The sequence below is a fragment of the Ranitomeya imitator genome, chromosome 1, assembly GCF_032444005.1.
Source record: "Ranitomeya imitator isolate aRanImi1 chromosome 1, aRanImi1.pri, whole genome shotgun sequence".
Classification (NCBI taxonomy): Eukaryota; Metazoa; Chordata; class Amphibia; order Anura; family Dendrobatidae; genus Ranitomeya; species Ranitomeya imitator.
In genome coordinates, this window is record NC_091282.1 from 4,049,659 (window position 1) to 4,068,775 (window position 19,117).

At 49.0% G+C, this 19,117-nt stretch overlaps 1 protein-coding gene across 5 annotated transcripts in view; it reads right to left on the minus strand.

Moving 5' to 3' along the window:
- The window catches only part of RGP1 (RGP1 homolog, RAB6A GEF complex partner 1), a 391,618-nt gene that overhangs the window by 16,588 nt on the left and 355,913 nt on the right, over window positions 1-19,117 (minus strand). For all 5 annotated transcript variants that reach the window (XM_069745536.1, XM_069745529.1, XM_069745522.1 and 2 more), the window contains exon 2: window positions 8,750-8,890. In XM_069745536.1, coding sequence (XP_069601637.1) covers window positions 8,750-8,865 — 116 coding nt within the window. In that variant the 5' untranslated portion in view covers window positions 8,866-8,890. The remainder of the gene's footprint in view (window positions 1-8,749; window positions 8,891-19,117) is intronic.

Sequence of the window (19,117 nt, forward strand, 5' to 3'; positions counted from 1 at the left end):
ACAGGACAGTCTCCTTCCTGAACGGTATGATGGCCGCGTGTTCCATGGTGATTAGTACGATCACCTCTAGATACAGGACACATCTCCTTCCTGAACGGTATGATGGCCGCGTGCTCCATGGTGATTAGTACGATCACCTCTAGATACAGGACACCTCCGATTCCTGAATGGTATGATGACCCCGTGTTCCATGGTGATTAGTACGATCACCTCTAGATACAGGACTCCTCTCCTTCCTGAACGGTATGATGGCCGTGTGTTCCATGGTGATTAGTACGATCACCTCTAGATACAGGACACGTCTCCTTCCTGAATGGTATGATGACCGTGTGTTCCATGGTGATTAGTACGATCACCTCTAGATACAGGACACGTCTCCTTCCTGAATGGTATGATGACCCCGTGTTCCATGGTGATTAGTACGATCACCTCTAGATACAGGACTCCTCTCCTTCCTGAACGGTATGATGGCCGCGTGCTCCATGGTGATTAGTACGATCACCTCTAGATACAGGACACCTCTCCTTCCTGAACGGTATGATGGCCGCGTGCTCCATGGTGATTAGTACGATCACCTCTAGATACAGGACACATCTCCTTCCTGAACGGTATGATGGCCGTGTGCTCCATGGTGATTAGTACGATCACCTCTAGATACAGGACAAGTCTCCTTCCTGAACGGTATGATGGCCGCGTGTTCCATGGTGATTAGTACGATCACCTCTAGATACAGGACACGTCTCCTTCCTGAACGGTATGATGGCCACGTGCTCCATGGTGATCCATGGTGATTAGTACGATCACCTCTAGATACAGGACACGTCTCCCTCCTGAACGGTATGATGGCCGCGTGCTCCATGGTGATTAGTACAATCACCTCTAGATACAGGACACATCTCCTTCCTGAACGGTATGATGGCCGCGTGCTCCATGGTGATTAGTACGATCACCTCTAGATACAGGACACGTCTCCTTCCTGAACGGTATGATGGCCGCGTGCTCCATGGTGATTAGTACGATCACCTCTAGATACAGGACACCTCCGATTCCTGAACGGTATGATGGCCGCGTGCTCCATGGTGATTAGTACAATCACCTCTAGATACAGGACACATCTCCTTCCTGACCGCTATGATGGCCGCGTGCTCCATGGTGATTAGTACAATCACCTCTAGATACAGGACAGTCTCCTTCCTGAACGGTATGATGGCCGCGTGTTCCATGGTGATTAGTACGATCACCTCTAGATACAGGACACGTCTCCTTCCTGAACGGTATGATGGCCGCGTGCTCCATGGTGATTAGTACGATCACCTCTAGATACAGGACACGTCTCCTTCCTGAACGGTATGATGGCCGCGTGCTCCATGGTGATTAGTACGATCACCTCTAGATACAGGACACCTCCGATTCCTGAACGGTATGATGGCCGCGTGTTCCATGGTGATTAGTACGATCACCTCTAGATACAGGACACCTCTCCTTCCTGACCGCTATGATGGCCGCGTGCTCCATGGTGATTAGTACAATCACCTCTAGATACAGGACAGTCTCCTTCCTGAACGGTATGATGGCCGCGTGTTCCATGGTGATTAGTACGATCACCTCTAGATACAGGACACATCTCCTTCCTGAACGGTATGATGGCCGCGTGCTCCATGGTGATTAGTACGATCACCTCTAGATACAGGACACGTCTCCTTCCTGACCGCTATGATGGCCGCGTGTTCCATGGTGATTAGTACGATCACCTCTAGATACAGGACACATCTCCTTCCTGAACGGTATGATGGCCGTGTGCTCCATGGGGTTTAGTACGATCACCTCTAGATACAGGACACGTCTCCTTCCTGACCGCTATGATGGCCGCGTGTTCCATGGTGATTAGTACGATCACCTCTAGATACAGGACTCCTCTCCTTCCTGAACGGTAAATACCTTGTATATATCCCCATGTTCTCCTTGTTCTGCTGCTCCTTTCCTTCCTGGACAGCTTCATTGCGCATTTGTTGCATTGAAGTGTGTCTGTTTGCAGACAGACAATCTGTGCGTTTCACCAGAGTATTTTTCGACGTGCGCCTTCACCCCAACCTCCCAGGCACTGCCAATCATGGTATGACATTATCTGAGAATGTGACCAATACTATAATGTAATGACAGGCCGTGAAAAGGTAATAAAAATCGGTAGAATGACAGTTCAGGGATTGTTACAAGGTCTTTAACAGGTTTTTTTTTTGCAATTTCCAGGTCCTCTTTAGAAGTACAATCATCCACAGGACAGGAGACATCTCCTTTCTTGGCTTGTATGATGGCTGCGCGGGCTCATGGTGTGGAAAAATGCAGACTGTTTGAACGTGATATTTTGAGTCATTTGGAAATTGCACCCAAGGATGTCACAGAGTTCTGGGGATCCATAATTTGTGGTCCAGACCTTAAGCAACATGGACTCTCATTGCCATACAATAAGAGAAAAAAGAATGGATCTACCTGTGGCAATACATTTCTGTCTCCCAAATCATAACATTATGGAAATGAAATTACTTGTGTTAAAAGGGAAATTCAAATCTCAGAGAGACAGAAGAGTCTGGGAATATAAACTGATGACGACCTTTGACACTCTATATGCAGGAATGAATGTGTCACACGGATTTATGTCTTTTTACATCAACTAAGGAACTTGCCCCTCAGACCATGTGGGGTCATCACAACAGAGACCCTAATCACAGGACAATAAAACAATCCTTATCTAAGAATTGGCCCAATATTTATGGACGTAACTGTTTATCACCCATGGTAATTCTGCTTCATGTCACCTGGCTTATCCATGGTGTTTTTTTTTTTTCCTATACGATGTTGTGCATAAATATGTGATTCTTCAGAATTTGTTTTAGTCTTTGCCTGATGAAGAGACCTGTGTAGTCTCGAAAGCTGCAATTTGTTCCCATCTTTTCAGTTCGCCATTAAAAAGGTATCAACCACTGAGGACTCTCAATTCTAAATATTTTTCTATCTACTGGCTAACACGGTACCAAGATATATTTCTTTCCTGTATCAATGTAGAGGATAACATTTCAGTCTCCCCGATAGTGGTTTCACTCACTTAGGGTATGTGTCCACATTCAGGAAACGCTGCGTGTTTGACGCTGCATAGAGAGGCAGCGTCAAACACGCAGCGTCCAGATGTTACAGCACAGTGGAGGGGATTTCATGAAATCTCGTCCCCACTATGCGTGGTAACACGCACCCGGCGGCCCTGCGACTCCGGACATGCGGCGCGTCTTTTTAGATCGCAGCATGTCCGTTTACCTTGTGGCGACGCTGCGCCGACGCAAGGTATAACAGGGCCCAATGTATGGGGTGCGATGATTGCGGATGTGTGCAATGAACATATCCGGCATCATCGCGTCTACAAAAGGGGGCGGAGATTTGGGCGGAGCGAGTTTGCCGCTCCGTCAAAACCGCCGGCCATCCTGAACGTGGACACGTACCCTTATACATCGCCATCATATTCTGCAGCGCTTTACATACAGGGGCTTCTCACAAAATTAGAATATCATGAAAAAGTTAAATTTATTTCAGTTCTTCAATACAAAAAGTGAAACTCATAGTCCTTACACACAGAGTGATCTGTTTCACAAGTTTATTTCTGTTAATGTTGGTGATTATGGCTTACAGCCAATGAAAACCCAAAAGTCATTATCTCAGTAAATTAGAATAATGAACAAATAACACCTGTAAAGGTTTTCTAAGGGTTTATAAAGATCCTTAGTCTGTTTCAGTAGCTCCACAATCATGGGGAAGACTGCTGACCTGACATGTCCAGAAGGCAGTCAAAAGCCACAAAAGGTCATTGGTAACGAAGATGGCTGTTCACACAGTGCTGTATCCAAGCATATTAATGGAAAGTGGAGTGGAAGGAAACAGTGTGGTAGAAAAAGATGCACAATCAACCGGGATAACCGCAGCCTGGAAAGGATTGTTAAGAAAAGGCCATTCAATAATGTGGGGGAGATTCACAAGGAGCGGACTGCTGCTGGAGTCATTGCTTCACCACACAGGACATGGGCTACAAGTGTCACATTCCTTGTGTCGGCCACTCACGGCCAATAGACAACGCCAGAAGCGTCTTACCTGGGCCAAGAGAAGAAGAACCGGACTGTTGTCAGTGGTCCAAGGTGTTTTCAGATGAAAGAAAATTTTACATTTCATTTTCAAATCAAGGTCCCGAAGTCTGGAGGAAGAGTGGAGAGGCCACAATCCAAGCTGCTGGAGGTCTAGTGTGAGGTCTCCACAATCAGTGATGGTTTGGGGAGCCATGTCATCTGCTGGTGTAGGTCCACTGTGTGTTTTATCAAGAGCAAAGTCAATGCAGCTGTCTACCAGCACATTTTAGAGCACTTCATGCTTCCCCCTTCTGACAAGCTTTTTGTAGATGGAAATGTCATTCTCCAGCAGGACTTGGCCCCTGTCCACACTGCCAAAAGTACCAATACCTGGTGAAAAAACAACAGTATCACTGGGCTTGATTGGCAGCAAACTCGCCTGACCTTAACCCTATAGGGAATCTATGTGTATTGTCAAGAGGAAGATGAGACACCAGACCCAACAATGCAGACGAGCTGAAGGCTACTATCAAAGCAACCTGGGCTTCCATAACCCCTCAGCAGTGCACAGGCTGATCGCCTCCATGCCACGCCGCATTGATGCAGTAATTGATGCAAAAGGAGCCCAGACCAAGTATTCGTGGATTTACTGATCATACATTTCAGTAGGACAACATATTGGATTTTACAATCATTTTTCAAGCTGGTGTTATAAAGTATGCTAATTCACTGAGATAATGACTTTTGGGTTTTCATTGGCTGTAAGCCATAATCATCAACTTTAACAGAAAAACACGTGAAATAGATCACTCTGTGTGTAATGACTATATACGAGATTCACTTTTTGTATTGAAGAACTGAAAAACTCACTTTTTGATAATATTCCAATGTTGTGAGAAGCAGCGACGATCGTCCGCACAGCCCGCTTCTCTGTAGAGGTGACGATCGGCCACACAGCCCGCTTCTCTGTAGAGGTGACGATCGGCCACACAGCCCGCTTCTCTGTAGAGGTGACGATCGGTCACACAGCCCGCTTCTCTGTAGAGGTGACGATCGGCCACACAGCCCACTTCTCTGTAGAGGTGACGATCGGCCTCAAAGCCCGCTTCTCTGTAGAGGTGACGATCGGCCACACAGCCCGCTTCTCTGTAGAGGTGACGATCGGCCTCACAGCCCGCTTCTCTATAGCGGTGACGATCGGCCTCACAGCCCGCTTCTCTGTAGAGGTGACGATCGGCCTCACAGCCCGCTTCTCTGTAGAGGTGACGATCGGCCACACAGCCCGCTTCTCTGTAGAGGTGACGATCGGCCACACAGCCCGCTTCTCGACAGCGGTGACGATCGGCCTCACAGCCCGCTTCTCTATAGCGGTGACGATCGGCCTCACAGCCCGCTTCTCTGTAGAGGTGACGAACGGCCACACAGCCCGCTTCTCTGTAGAGGTGACGATCGGCCTCACAGCCCGCTTCTCTGTAGCGGTGACGATCGGCCTCACAGCCCGCTTCTCTGTAGAGGTGACGATCGGCCACACAGCCCGATTCTCTGTAGAGGTGACGATCGGCCACACAGCCCGCTTCTCTGTAGAGGTGACGATCGGCCACACAGCCCGCTTCTCTGTAGAGGTGACGATCGGCCACACAGCCCGCTTCTCTGTAGCGGTGACGATCGGCCTCACAGCCCGCTTCTCTGTAGAGGTGACGATCGGCCTCACAGCCCGCTTCTCTGTAGCGGTGACGATCGGCCTCACAGCCCGCTTCTCTGTAGAGGTGACGATCGGCCACACAGCCCGCTTCTCTGTAGAGGTGACGATCGGCCACACAGACCGCTTCTCTACAGCGGTGACGATCGGCCTCACAGCCCGCTTCTCTATAGCGGTGACGATCGGCCTCACAGCCCGCTTCTCTGTAGAGGTGACGATCGGCCTCACAGCCCGCTTCTCTGTAGAGGTGACGATCGGCCTCACAGCCCGCTTCTCTATAGCGGTGACGATCGGCCTCACAGCCCGCTTCTCTATAGCGGTGACGATCGGCCTCACAGCCCGCTTCTCTATAGCGGTGACGATCGGCCACACAGCCCACTTCTCTGTAGAGGTGACGATCGGCCTCACAGCCCGATTCTCTGTGGCAGTGACGATCGGCCTCACAGCCCGCTTCTCTGTGGCAGTGACGATCGGCCACACAGCCCGCTTCTCTGTAGCGGTGACGATCGTCCACACAGCCCGCTTCTCTGTAGCGGTGACGATCGGCCACACAGCCCGCTTCTCTGTGGCAGTGACGATCGGCCACACAGCCCGCTTCTCTGTGGCAGTGACGATCGGCCACACAGCCCGCTTCTCTGTGGCAGTGACGATCGGCCACACAGCCCGCTTCTCTGTAGCGGTGACGATCGTCCACACAGCCCACTTCTCTATAGCGGTGACGATCGGCCTCACAGCCCGCTTCTCTGTAGAGGTGACGATCGGCCACACAGCCCGCTTCTCTATAGCGGGGACGATCGGCCACACAGCCCACTTCTCTGTAGAGGTGACGATCGGCCACACAGCCCGCTTCTCTATACCGGTGACGATCGGCCACACAGCCCACTTCTCTGTAGAGGTGACGATCGGCCACACAGCCCGCTTCTCTATACCGGTGACGATCGGCCACACAGCCCACTTCTCTGTAGAGGTGACGATCGGCCACACAGCCCGCTTCTCTATAGCGGTGACGATCGGCCACACAGCCCGCTTCTCTGTAGAGGTGACGATCGGCCTCACAGCCCGCTTCTCTGTAGAGGTGACGATCGGTCACACAGCCCGCTTCTCTGTAGAGGTGACGATCGGCCACACAGCCCGCTTCTCTGTAGAGGTGACGATCGGCCACACAGCCCACTTCTCTGTAGAGGTGACGATCGGTCACACAGCCCGCTTCTCTGTAGAGGCGACGATCGGCCACACAGCCCGCTTCTCTGTAGAGGTGACGATCGGCCACACAGCCCGCTTCTCTGTAGAGGTGACGATCGGCCACACAGCCCGCTTCTCTGTAGAGGTGACGATCGGCCACACAGCCCGCTTCTCTGTAGAGGTGACGATCGGTCACACAGCCCGCTTCTCTGTAGAGGTGACGATCGGCCACACAGCCCACTTCTCTGTAGAGGTGACGATCGGCCTCAAAGCCCGCTTCTCTGTAGAGGTGACGATCGGCCACACAGCCCGCTTCTCTGTAGAGGTGACGATCGGCCACACAGCCCGCTTCTCTGTAGAGGTGACGATCGGCCACACAGCCCGCTTCTCTATAGCGGTGACGATCGGCCTCACAGCCCGCTTCTCTATAGCGGTGACGATCGGCCTCACAGCCCGCTTCTCTGTAGAGGTGACGATCGGCCTCACAGCCCGCTTCTCTGTAGAGGTGACGATCGGCCTCACAGCCCGCTTCTCTATAGCGGTGACGATCGGCCTCACAGCCCGCTTCTCTATAGCGGTGACGATCGGCCTCACAGCCCGCTTCTCTATAGCGGTGACGATCGGCCTCACAGCCCGCTTCTCTATAGCGGTGACGATCGGCCTCACAGCCCACTTCTCTATAGCGGTGACGATCGGCCACACAGCCCGCTTCTCTGTAGAGGTGACGATCGGCCACACAGCCCGCTTCTCTATAGCGGTGACGATCGGCCACACAGCCCGCTTCTCTATAGCGGTGACGATCGGCCACACAGCCCGCTTCTCTGTAGAGGTGACGATCGGCCACACAGCCCGCTTCTCTATACCGGTGACGATTGGCCACACAGCCCACTTCTCTGTAGAGGTGACGATCGGCCACACAGCCCGCTTCTCTATAGCGGTGACGATCGGCCACACAGCCCGCTTCTCTATAGCGGTGACGATCGGCCACACAGCCCGCTTCTCTATAGCGGTGACGATCGGCCACACAGCCCACTTCTCTGTAGAGGTGACGATCGGCCTCACAGCCCGATTCTCTGTGGCAGTGACGATCGGCCTCACAGCCCGCTTCTCTGTGGCAGTGACGATCGGCCACACAGCCCGCTTCTCTGTAGCGGTGACGATCGTCCACACAGCCCGCTTCTCTGTAGCGGTGACGATCGGCCACACAGCTCGCTTCTCTGTGGCAGTGACGATCGGCCACACAGCCCGCTTCTCTGTGGCAGTGACGATCGGCCACACAGCCCGCTTCTCTGTGGCAGTGACGATCGGCCTCACAGCCTGGGGAAGTCCGCTTCTTTGTAGCAGCAACGATCGGCAACTGGGCTTCGGCTCCCCCCGGCCTTGCTTGGAGCCTCGATGCCTGATCTTAGAGTTCATTTTACACCGCAGGGTGGGAACATACATAGCCCCTTTAATTCCCTGGATGACTGACTGGTTTAGACATAACACTTTCTGTAAAGCCCCAAAACTTAAAAGGGTTGTCTCCTCAAAAAATCCCGGTGCCTGGGCGCAGTTTGTTATAAAAATAAAACCTTGCTGTCCCTCCACCACCGAGTCTCCACCACTTCTTCTGGTATCTGAAACTGTTGTCGTTAGCAGCACTGCAGACAATCCTAGAGCTCAGAGAGAGCTCTGGGAAAAGCCAAGAACAAGCAACAATAACAGATCTGAAGGAGTACAACAATCACACCGACAGCGATGAAGAACATGAGCGGGAGGAACACACCTGCTGGCAGACGTCGACAGTGCAGACAACGGGTTGGTGAATGCGACGACACACTCCAGGTTCTCACCGGCCAAGAAGACGGGCCCTCGCACCAGCTTAGCAACAACTTCAATCATCGTGCCACTAAGGACAAGCCCTCACCTGAAAGAAAATGCAGCTCGCATTACTGAGACATCATAAGAAGTAGAGAACGAAAGGAGGAATCAACCGACAACATGTAATCAGAGGTCTCCTATGCAATGAGCTGCCTCTGGTTACATGTTGTCGGTTGATTCCTCTCGGCATAGGTGACATCAAGTCAAAGAAGAGAGGAATCAACCGACAACAGGTAGCCAGAGGCAAGATATATGTAGAGAAAAAGGCAATATGAAATGTCAGTGATAAATATTTCGTTAACAACAAGCCCCCCCCCCAAAAAATAGAAACATTTAAAAAACATAAATAACTAAGCAAATATACCAGATATGGTAACAAGCCAGACAAGAAAAATATATCCCAACAGTACAGTACAGGATAAACTAGCAAAATGACATGGGTAAGTGTATCTCCAGGAGTCCATCGTGACAGCATGTCCGGAGGTAGTCCTACTCATCGTCTAGGGACAGGAAACACACGAGACACTAAACGTCTTCCTTCACTTCAGAGTCTTTACCGGTCACCACACCGGGACGGATGAAACTCCATTTTATTAAATTCTTACATATAAATGTTAATCTCACATAGTTCTCAGAATTCAGGGGAGGGAATGTAATGGTGCAGTCATGAAGATACAATTACCGGTAGGACCAATTCCTAATTTCCCAAGACGTCCCTCGAGACAGCACATCAGGAGAAATACCAACTCAATGGCCTCTAAGGGCTCCTTTTTACTAGCGAGACATACGTCCGTGTCTCGCAGGTTAAAACCCTCCTCTGGCGCCGGCACTTCGGAGCGGAGCGAGCGGCTCTGTGGGTTGCTATGTGGCCGCACGCTCCGCTTCCAAGTGCCGGCGCCAGAGGAGTGTTTTAACCTGCAGGACACGGATGTATGTCTCGCTAGTGAAAAGGAGCCCTTAGGGTGGGACCACTGCCTGAAGGACTTTCAGTCTAAGCTAGAGGTTGACCTAGTGTCTACAGAAAGATGTTATATTAGACGAAGTTGTGGCCCCGAAAATTTGGTCTATGGAAGCCCCTGCTCTCAGCCCAGGACACGGAGTGGAGTGAGTTAGATGTGGGGGGATCTGATTCGTATGCCTGAGAAATGGTTGAAGTAATCCACTTGTATAAGGTCATCCTTGAGGCCTTCTTTCCTTTTTGCCTTTATTTCTTCCAGCACACTGTACAAAGAGGTTTGAGTCCTGCCTCCAGGAATCTGTGACCTCCACATAGCGCATGACTGATCTTACTCAGTGTGTGGAATAGTCTTTAGTTCTTTGGGAGCAGACAAAGATGGCAGAACGATCCGCTTTTTCAAATTTGCCTTTGATCCTACCTTCGGCAGGAGAGAAGGGTCAAGCCTAAACATCAGACGGTCCTCTTGGACCTGTAGATAAGGATCCCTTACTGACAATGCCTAGATCTCCCGTAACCATTTTCATAGCTGCCTGCCACCAAGAATGCAGTTTTCATGGAGGGAATATTAATGTTAGCCTCTTCCTGGGGTTCAAAAGGAGGTCTGCATAAAGTCTCTAGCACTAGGTTTACGTCCCATGGTGGAAAAGTCTGACTGTGGGTCTCAACCTAGTAACGGCGCTAGTAAACCTCGTAACCCACGGGTGGTCTGCTAGAGAGAAGTCCAGAAAAGCTCTAAGGGTAGAGATTTGTACTTTTAGCGTGATAGGCCTTAGTTCCTTCTCAAATCCTATCTGGAGGAACTCTAGGATTTTAAGAATATGTGGATGGGATGACTAACGGATTCCCCTACATATATGCAGAATGTATGCCATACCTTGGAATAGATGGCTGAAGTCACCGGCATTCTGCATAGTCATCATTACCCTGTCCGATAGGACTTTGGAGCTTAGGATCTGCCTCTTAGGATCGAAGACGTCAGGCATAGAAAGTGAAACTCTTGATGCAAGAGGGGGCCCCGGGTGTCACGATCCATTTTTGGATTCGTTGCAGTTCTTGTTCCACAATGTTTTAAATGAAGCTTTTTTCCCCTCTCAGGACCAGCAGGGGTTAATGTCAGATTCCCTTGCTGGCAATCTGGTGTAACTGCAGAGTTGTTAGGTCAGCTGATGTGGGTGGTGACCACTCCCACCATCCTTTAATGGTCACCTCCTGCATCAGCTGACTGTTGGTGATAGTTATTTTATGGAGACCAGCCGTGCAGTTGCAGCTCTCTGATGTCAGCTACTTCTGGAGTTTGGAGTCCTGTTTCGGTGTGAGCTGCGGTGTGGAGCTTAGAAGCGGAGTCTAGAAGCTATGGTAAGTGTAGTGTTTCTTCCTTGTCTGCCTCGTGTTTGTCACTGTCCCCTGTGTTGTTCCATCTGCAGTGGTGATGCTAATGCCCTTGCAGGCCAATGCACTAACCAGGGCAGTGCTAGGTGACAGCGAGGGATGAGGTGGTGGGGGAAGGACCCACTTAGGGTGTTAGGGGAGTGCAGGGAAAGGCTCAGGTTTGAACAGGTGTCCATCCCTCATTTCCCTATCAGTAGGGCCTTCCTCTCCCCACTTCCATCCTGTTAGGGTTAGTCAGCGGACGGCACAACAAACACATGTTATATTTCATGGCACTGGGACAGAAGGTCGAATTTCTCCCGTAGGGGAACTGCATCCTTCAGTGTCGTGTAACATCGGAAATCAACTTCTTTTGGGCCAGAAGGGGGCCCACCAGTATTACCGTGGCTTGATCTTCCTCATGAACCATGGTATAAGGGGAAGGGGGGGGGGGGGGGTAGGAAATACGTAAAGAAGATCAGTTTCCAAATTTGAGAAAGGGAATCTACTCCTTTTGGGTTGTCTCTTGGGTCTATGGAGAAAAACCTTGCTACTTTTGTATTCCCCCGGGTTGCGAACAGATCTATATGTTCTAACTCACCCATCTCTGGGTTAGCTGGTGAAACACTTCTACATTCTGCTCCCATTCAGAGGACCACAGTTTACCTGCTGAAAAATAATTGCCTCTGTTTTCAGAGCCATTTACCGGTAAGTGAACTGCTGAGACAGAAACAGTCTTTCTTTCTGCACACTGAAATATCTGTTCTGCTAAGGCCCGTCGGAGTTGGCTTCTCGGACGTCCCTGGAGACGCAGAAAGAAAACCGTTGTGACGTTGTCCGAAAATAATCTTTACATGACGATTTCTGACCATGTCTTGGCATTGTTGCAGTGTCTCCCATACTGCGTTTAACACTCGGTAACTAGACAATCTTTTTTGGTTTTCCTGAGAGCATGTACTCTTCAGGCACTGACCTTCCAGTTCTGCTCCTCATCCTTTCTGGCTTGCGTTGGTGGAAACACGGATGAAATGGAGATAGAATCCAAGGTACTCCTTCCCCGGGTTTCTTTCTGGATAGCCACCATATCAGGGATTCTCTAACACTTGCTGAAACCTTCATTTTCCTGTCTAGACCGGAGGATGTCTGTTCCAGAACGACAGGATTGTTCCATGTAGTTGTCTTGAGTGGGCCTGACTCCACCGTTCACTTGGAATGCAGGACGTCATTAGGCCCAGGACTCTCATGGCATACCTGATGGAGACCATCTTCCTTTTCTGCAACGCCCAAATCTTGTCCATGATTTCCTCCTGGTTTACAAGTGGCAGGAAAGACATCCTGCGATGTGAATCGAGGACGACTCCTAAGAACATGTTTTTGAGTAACTGTTCGCAAGTTGGATTTTTCCCAGTTGATGCGCCATCCCAGATCCTCTAGTATGTTGATAGTCTTGGCAAGCTGCTGCCTAAGGACGATGGTTGAGTCTGCTACTAGAAGGATGTTGTCCAGATATGGAGCTACAATAACTCCCTTCATCCTTAGGAAAGCTGCCACCTCCTTCATTACATTCATAAAGATATGAGGAGCTGAGGAAAGGCCGAACGGTAGACATGTGAACTGGAAATACTGGACTGATCCTTGATGTTCCAGCACAAACCTCAAACTGACAGTGGTTGGTTAGATTGGCACATGATAGATCTAACGTGCACATGGCGGACTCCTTCCCTATCACCTGAATGCTTGATCTTACCGTCTCCATTTTGATTTTTTTTTGTACCTGACCCATTGATTTAGGGGTTCTAGATTTATAATGTGGTACCGTATTTGCCCAAAGGCTTTTTTATGGAGAAAAGGGAGGTATAGTGACCCTGACGCGTCTCTGTAAAATGTACCGGATTGACTCCCCCTGATTTTAAGAGGTTACTGACATATACCCCCCCCCCCTCGAGTCTTAGGCAATGTGCGCACATTGCGGATTTGCTCGTGGAAGTTTTGCCGCAGTTCTTCATCTCTTGGCAAAAAACGCAGTGAAAATTCCACACGGTTTTTATGCACTTGATGCGGATTTTCATGCGGTTTTATATGTGTTTTGTAAGCTAAATAAAAGATACAGATATATATATATATATATATATATACACTAGAGGGTATTCTAGAATATGTATGTCCACGTAGTATACATTGTATATTGCCCAGTGATATAGTATACAGCACAGAGCCTTCTAGTATATTGCCCAGCCACGCAGTATATTGCCCAGCCACGCAGTATATTGCCCAGCCACGCAGTATATTGCCCAGCCACGCAGTATATTGCCCAGCCACGCAGTATATTGCCCAGCCACGTAGTATATTGCCCAGCCACGCAGTATATTGCCCAGCCACGTAGCATATTGCCCAGCCACGTAGTATATTGCCCAGCCACGTAGTATATTGCCCAGCCACGCATGACACAGGTTAAAAAAATAAACATAAACTCACCTTCCGCAGGCGCGTTGTAGCACTGTCGCCTGTGTGGGGTGCAGGCGGCATCTTCCGGTCCCAGGGTGTGCTGACGTCACGGCAGGTCCTTCTGCCAAACCATCCGTGCGACCGGAACGTGCCGGTTGCATCGTGAGGAGAGGGAAAGGCGGCGTAGGTGAATATATAATCATTTTTTATTTTTTACATTATTTTTAACATTCAATGTTTTTACTATTGGCGCTGCATAGGCTGCGTCAATAGTAAAAAACTTGGTCACAAAGGGTTAATAGCAGCGGTAACGGAGTGAGTTACCCGCGGCATAACGCGGTCCGTTACCACCAGCATTAACCCTGTGTGAGGGCAGACTGGAGGGGAGTATGCGGGCGACAGGCAGTCAGTGTGGGGAGGAAGGAGCGGCCATTTTCTTCCGGACTGTGCGCATCGCTGATTGGTCGCGGCAGCCATGGCAGGCAGCTGGCGAGACCAATCAGCGAACGAATAACCGTGACAGAAGGACAGACAGACGGAAGTGACGGTTATTCATTCGCTGATTGGTCTCGGCAGCTGTCTGTCCGGTCAGCGCTCACACAGGGTTAATGGCAGTGTTGGCCGCGGTGTAACGCACTCCATTAACGCTGCTATTAACCCCTTCATGACCCAGCCTATTTTGATCTTAATGACCTGGCCGTTTTTTGCAATTCTGACCAGTGTCCCTTTATGAGGTAATAACTCAGGAACGCTTCAATGGATCCTAGCGGTTCTGAGATTGTTTTTTCGTGACATATTGGGCTTCATGTTAGTGGTAAATTTAGGTCAATAAATTATGTGTTTGTGATAAAAACGGAAATTTGGCGAAAATTTAGAAAATTTTGCAATTTTCACAGTTTGAATTTTTATTCTGTTAAACTAGAGAGTTATGTGACACAAAATAGTTAATACATAACATTTCCCACATGTCCACTTTACATCAGCACAATTTTGGAAACAACATTTTTTTTTTTTGCTAGGAAGTTATAAGGGTTAAAATTTGACCAGCGATTTCTCATTTTTACAACGAAATTTACAAAACCATTTTTTTTAGGGACCACCTCACATTTGAAGTCAGTTTGAGGGGTCTATATGGCTGAAAATACCCAAAAGTGACACCATTCTAAAAACTGCACCCCTCAAGGTGCTCAAAACCACATTCAAGAAGTTTATTAACCCTTCAGGTGCTTCACAGCAGCAGAAGCAACATGGAAGGAAAAAATGAACATTTAACTTTTTAGTCACAAAAATGATCTTTTAGCAACAATTGTTAAAAGGAGAAACTGAACCACGAAAGTTGTTGTCCAATTTGTCCTGAGTACGCAGATAGCCCATATGTGGGGGTAAACTACTGTTTGGGCGCACGACAGGGCTCGGAAGGGAAGGAGCGCCATTTGACTTTTTGAATGAAAAATTGGCTCCACTCTTTAGCGGACACCATGTTGCGTTTGGAGAGCCCCCGTGTGCCTTAAAATTGGAGCTCCACCACAAGTGACCCCATTTTGGAAACTAGACGCCCCACGGAACTAGATGCACAGTGAGCACTTTGAACCCCCAAGTGCTTCACAAATTGATCCGTAAAAATGAAAAAGTACTTTTTTTTTTTTTTCCCCAAAAACATTCTTTTAGCCTCAATTTTTTCATTTTGACATGGGCAACAGGATAAAATAGATCCTAAAATGTGCTGGGCAATTTCTCCTGAGTACACCGATACCTCATATGTGGGGGTAAACCACTGTTTGGGCGCACGGCAGGGCTCGGAAGGGAAGGCACGCCATTTGACTTTTGAATGAAAAATTAGCTCCAATTGTTAGCGGACACCATGTCGCGTTTGGAGAGCCCCTGTGTGCCTAAACATTGGAGCTCCCCCACAAATGACCCCATTTTGGAAACTAGACCGCCCAAGGAACTTATCTAGATGTGTGGTGAGGACTTTAAACCCCCAAGTGCTTCACAGAAGTTTATAACGCAGAGCCACGAAAATAAATTTTTTTTTCTTTTCTCAAAAATGATTTTTTAGCCTGCAATTTTTTATTTTCCCAAGGGTAACAGGAGAAATTGGACCCCAAAAGTTGTTGTCCAGTTTCTCCTAAGTACGCTGATACCCCATGTGTGGGGGTAAATCACTGTTTGGGCGCACGGCAGGGCTCGGAAGGGAAGTAGTGACTTTTGAAATGCAGACTTTGATGGAATGGTCTGCGGGCGTCACGTTGCGTTTGCAGAGCCCCTGGTGTGCCTAAACAGTAGAAACCCCCCCACAAGTGACCCCATTTTGGAAACTAGACCCCCCAAGGAACTTATCTAGATATGTGGTGAGCACTTTGAACCCCCAGGTGCTTCACAGAAGTTTACAACGCAGAGCCGTGAAAATAAAAAATAATTTTTCTTTCCTCAAAAATGATGTTTTAGCAAGCAATTTTTTATTTTCACAAGGGTAAAAGGAGAAATTGGACCCCAGTAATTGTTGCGCAGTTTATCCTGAGTATGCTGGTACCCCATATGTGGGGGTAAACCACTGTTTGGGCACACGTCGGGGCTCGGAAGTGAGGGAGCACCATTTGACTTTTTGAATACAAGATTGGCTGGAATCAATGGTGGCGCCATGTTGCGTTTGGAGACCCCCTGATGTGCCTAAACAGTGGAAACCCCTCAATTCTAACTCCAACACTAACCCCCCCACACCCCTAACCCTAATCCCAACTGTAGCCATAACCCTAATCACAACCCTAACCCCCCCACACCCCTAACCCTAATCCCAACTGTAGCCATAACCCTAATCACAACCCCAACCACAACACACCCCTAACCCTAATCATAACCCTAATTCCAACCCTAAGGCTATGTGCCCACGTTGCGGATTCGTGTGAGATTTTTCAGCACCATTTTTGAAAAATCCGTGGGTAAAAGGCACTGCGTTTTTACCTGCGGATTTTCTGCGGATTTCCAGTGTTTTTTGTGCGGATTTCACCTGCGGATTCCTATTGAGGAACAGGTGTAAAACGCTGCGGAATCCGCACAAAGAATTGACATGCTGCGGAAAATACAACGCAGCGTTTCCGCGCGGTATTTTCCGAACCATGGGCACAGCGGATTTGGTTTTTCATATGTTTACATGGTATTGCAAACCTGATGGAACACTGCTGCGAATCCGCAGCCAAATCCGCACCGTGTGCACATAGCCTAATGCTAAAGGTATGTGCACACGCTGCGGAAAACACTGCGGATCCGCAGCAGTTTCCCATGAGTTTACAGTTCAATGTAAACCTATGGGAAACAAAAATCGCTGTACACATGCTGCAGAAAAACTGCACGGAAACGCAGCGGTTTACATTCCGCAGCATGTCACTTCTTTGTGCGGATTCCGCAGCGGTTTTACAACTGCTCCAATAGAAAATCGCAGTTGTAAAACCGCAGTGAAATGCGCAGAAAAACGCGGTAAATCCGCCATAAATCCACAGCGGTTTAGCACTGCGGATTTATCAAATCCGCAGCGGAAAAATCCGCACAGGACTAGAGTACGTGTGCACATAACGAAACCCTAACCCTATTCTAACCTTAGTGGGAAAAAAAAAATTATTTATTTTATTATAGTCCCTACCTATGGGGGTGACAAAGGGGGGGGGGTGTCATTTACTATTTATTTTATTTTGAACACTGATATAACCTTGATATAACCTCTCTCAGTGATCAAAATGCACTTTGGAACTGCGCATGTGCCCGCCATTTTGGAAGATGGCGGCGCCCATGGAGAAGACGGACGAACCCCGGGAGGCTCGGTAAGTATGATGGGGGGGGGGGGTGCATCGGAGCGCGGGGAGGGTGGATTGGAGCACGGGGGGGGGGCTTGGGGGTGGATCGGAGCACGGGGGAGCGGACAAGAGCACGGGGGAGCGGACAAGAGCACGGGGGAGCGGAACACTGTGTACAGGACTGATCGGAGGACTGGGGGGGGGGGGGGCGATCGGTGGGGTGGGGGGGCAGACCAGTGTTTCCAGACATGGCCGATGATATTGCAGCATCGGCCATGGCTGGATTGTAATATTTCACCAGTTTTAATAGGTGAAATATTACAAATCGCTCTGATTGTTGAAAGTGAAACAGCCAATCAGAGCGATCGTATCCACGGGGCGGGGGGGAAGCCACCCCCCCGGGCTGTACTACCACTCCCCCTGTCCCTGCAGATTGGGTGAAAGGGTTAACTCCAATTTCACCCAATCTGCAGGGACGCGATCTTTCCATGATGCCACATAGGCGTCATGGGTCGGATTGGCACCGACTTTCATGACGCCTACGTGGCGTCAAAGGTCGGGAAGGGGTTAACCCTGTGTGACCAACTTTTTACTATTCATGCAGCATCAATAGTAAAAAGATCTAATGTTAAAAATAATAAAAATAAAAAATTGTTACATACTCACCCTCCGGCGGCCCCCTGGATCAGGAACCGGCCTTTCCCGCTCCGTGCGACGCCCCGGTGACCGCTGCATGCATTGCGGTCTCACGAGATGATGACGTGCGGTCTCGTGAGACCGTACGTCATCATCTCGCGAGACCGCACTGCAATCTTCAGACCGGAGCATCGGGAACCGGCCGCTTCGATCTGGAGGCTCCAGGAGGTGAGTATGTAACCATTTTTTATTTTAATTCTTTTTTTTTTTTTTAACAGGGATATGGTGCATATTACGTGACTGGGCAGTATACCATGTGGCTCTGTGCTGTATACCTCGTGGCTGGCCAATATACGTGGGCTGGGCAATATACTAAGTGGACATACATATCCTAGAACACCCGATGCGTTAGAATCGGGCCACCATCTAGTAAAAAAAATAAATAAATAATTATATATATATATATATATATATATATATATATATATATATATATATATATATATATATATATATATATATATATATATATATATATATATATATATATATATATATATATGTGGCACCCCTAGGGGTATTTGCCACAAAAATAGTTACTGACAGTAAAAGCAAATACTAAAATAGCAAGACTGCACTACCACCTCCGGCCAGAAGGGGGAGCTCCAGAGACTCCCCTTGATCCATTCTGGTCTGAGAGAAGAACTGGCAGTTGGGCTAAGGAGCTGAAAGTGAGGGGTCATACAGTTGAATCTCTAACAGCCCTGTGACTGTTACCAGGCCTAAATCACCGGCCTGAGGAGAAGAGGGATAGAGAAAAAGGACATTGTGAGAACCGGGTAGCATTAATCACTACCCAGAACAGGCGCAAAGACGGATACCGGATCCGTGGCTGTATTCATTACATATAATACAGCAACCGGAAAAACGTGAGGTGATATCAGCTTCACTAGGGTCGGACGCAGCAACAGACACAGAGTTCAGCGGTACTCCTGGAGGGGGTAAGCCGATAAAAGGACTCGGGTTGCCCGTCGAACCAGGGCCCAGAGGGGACAGATTGGGCCGGCAGCCAGTTCAC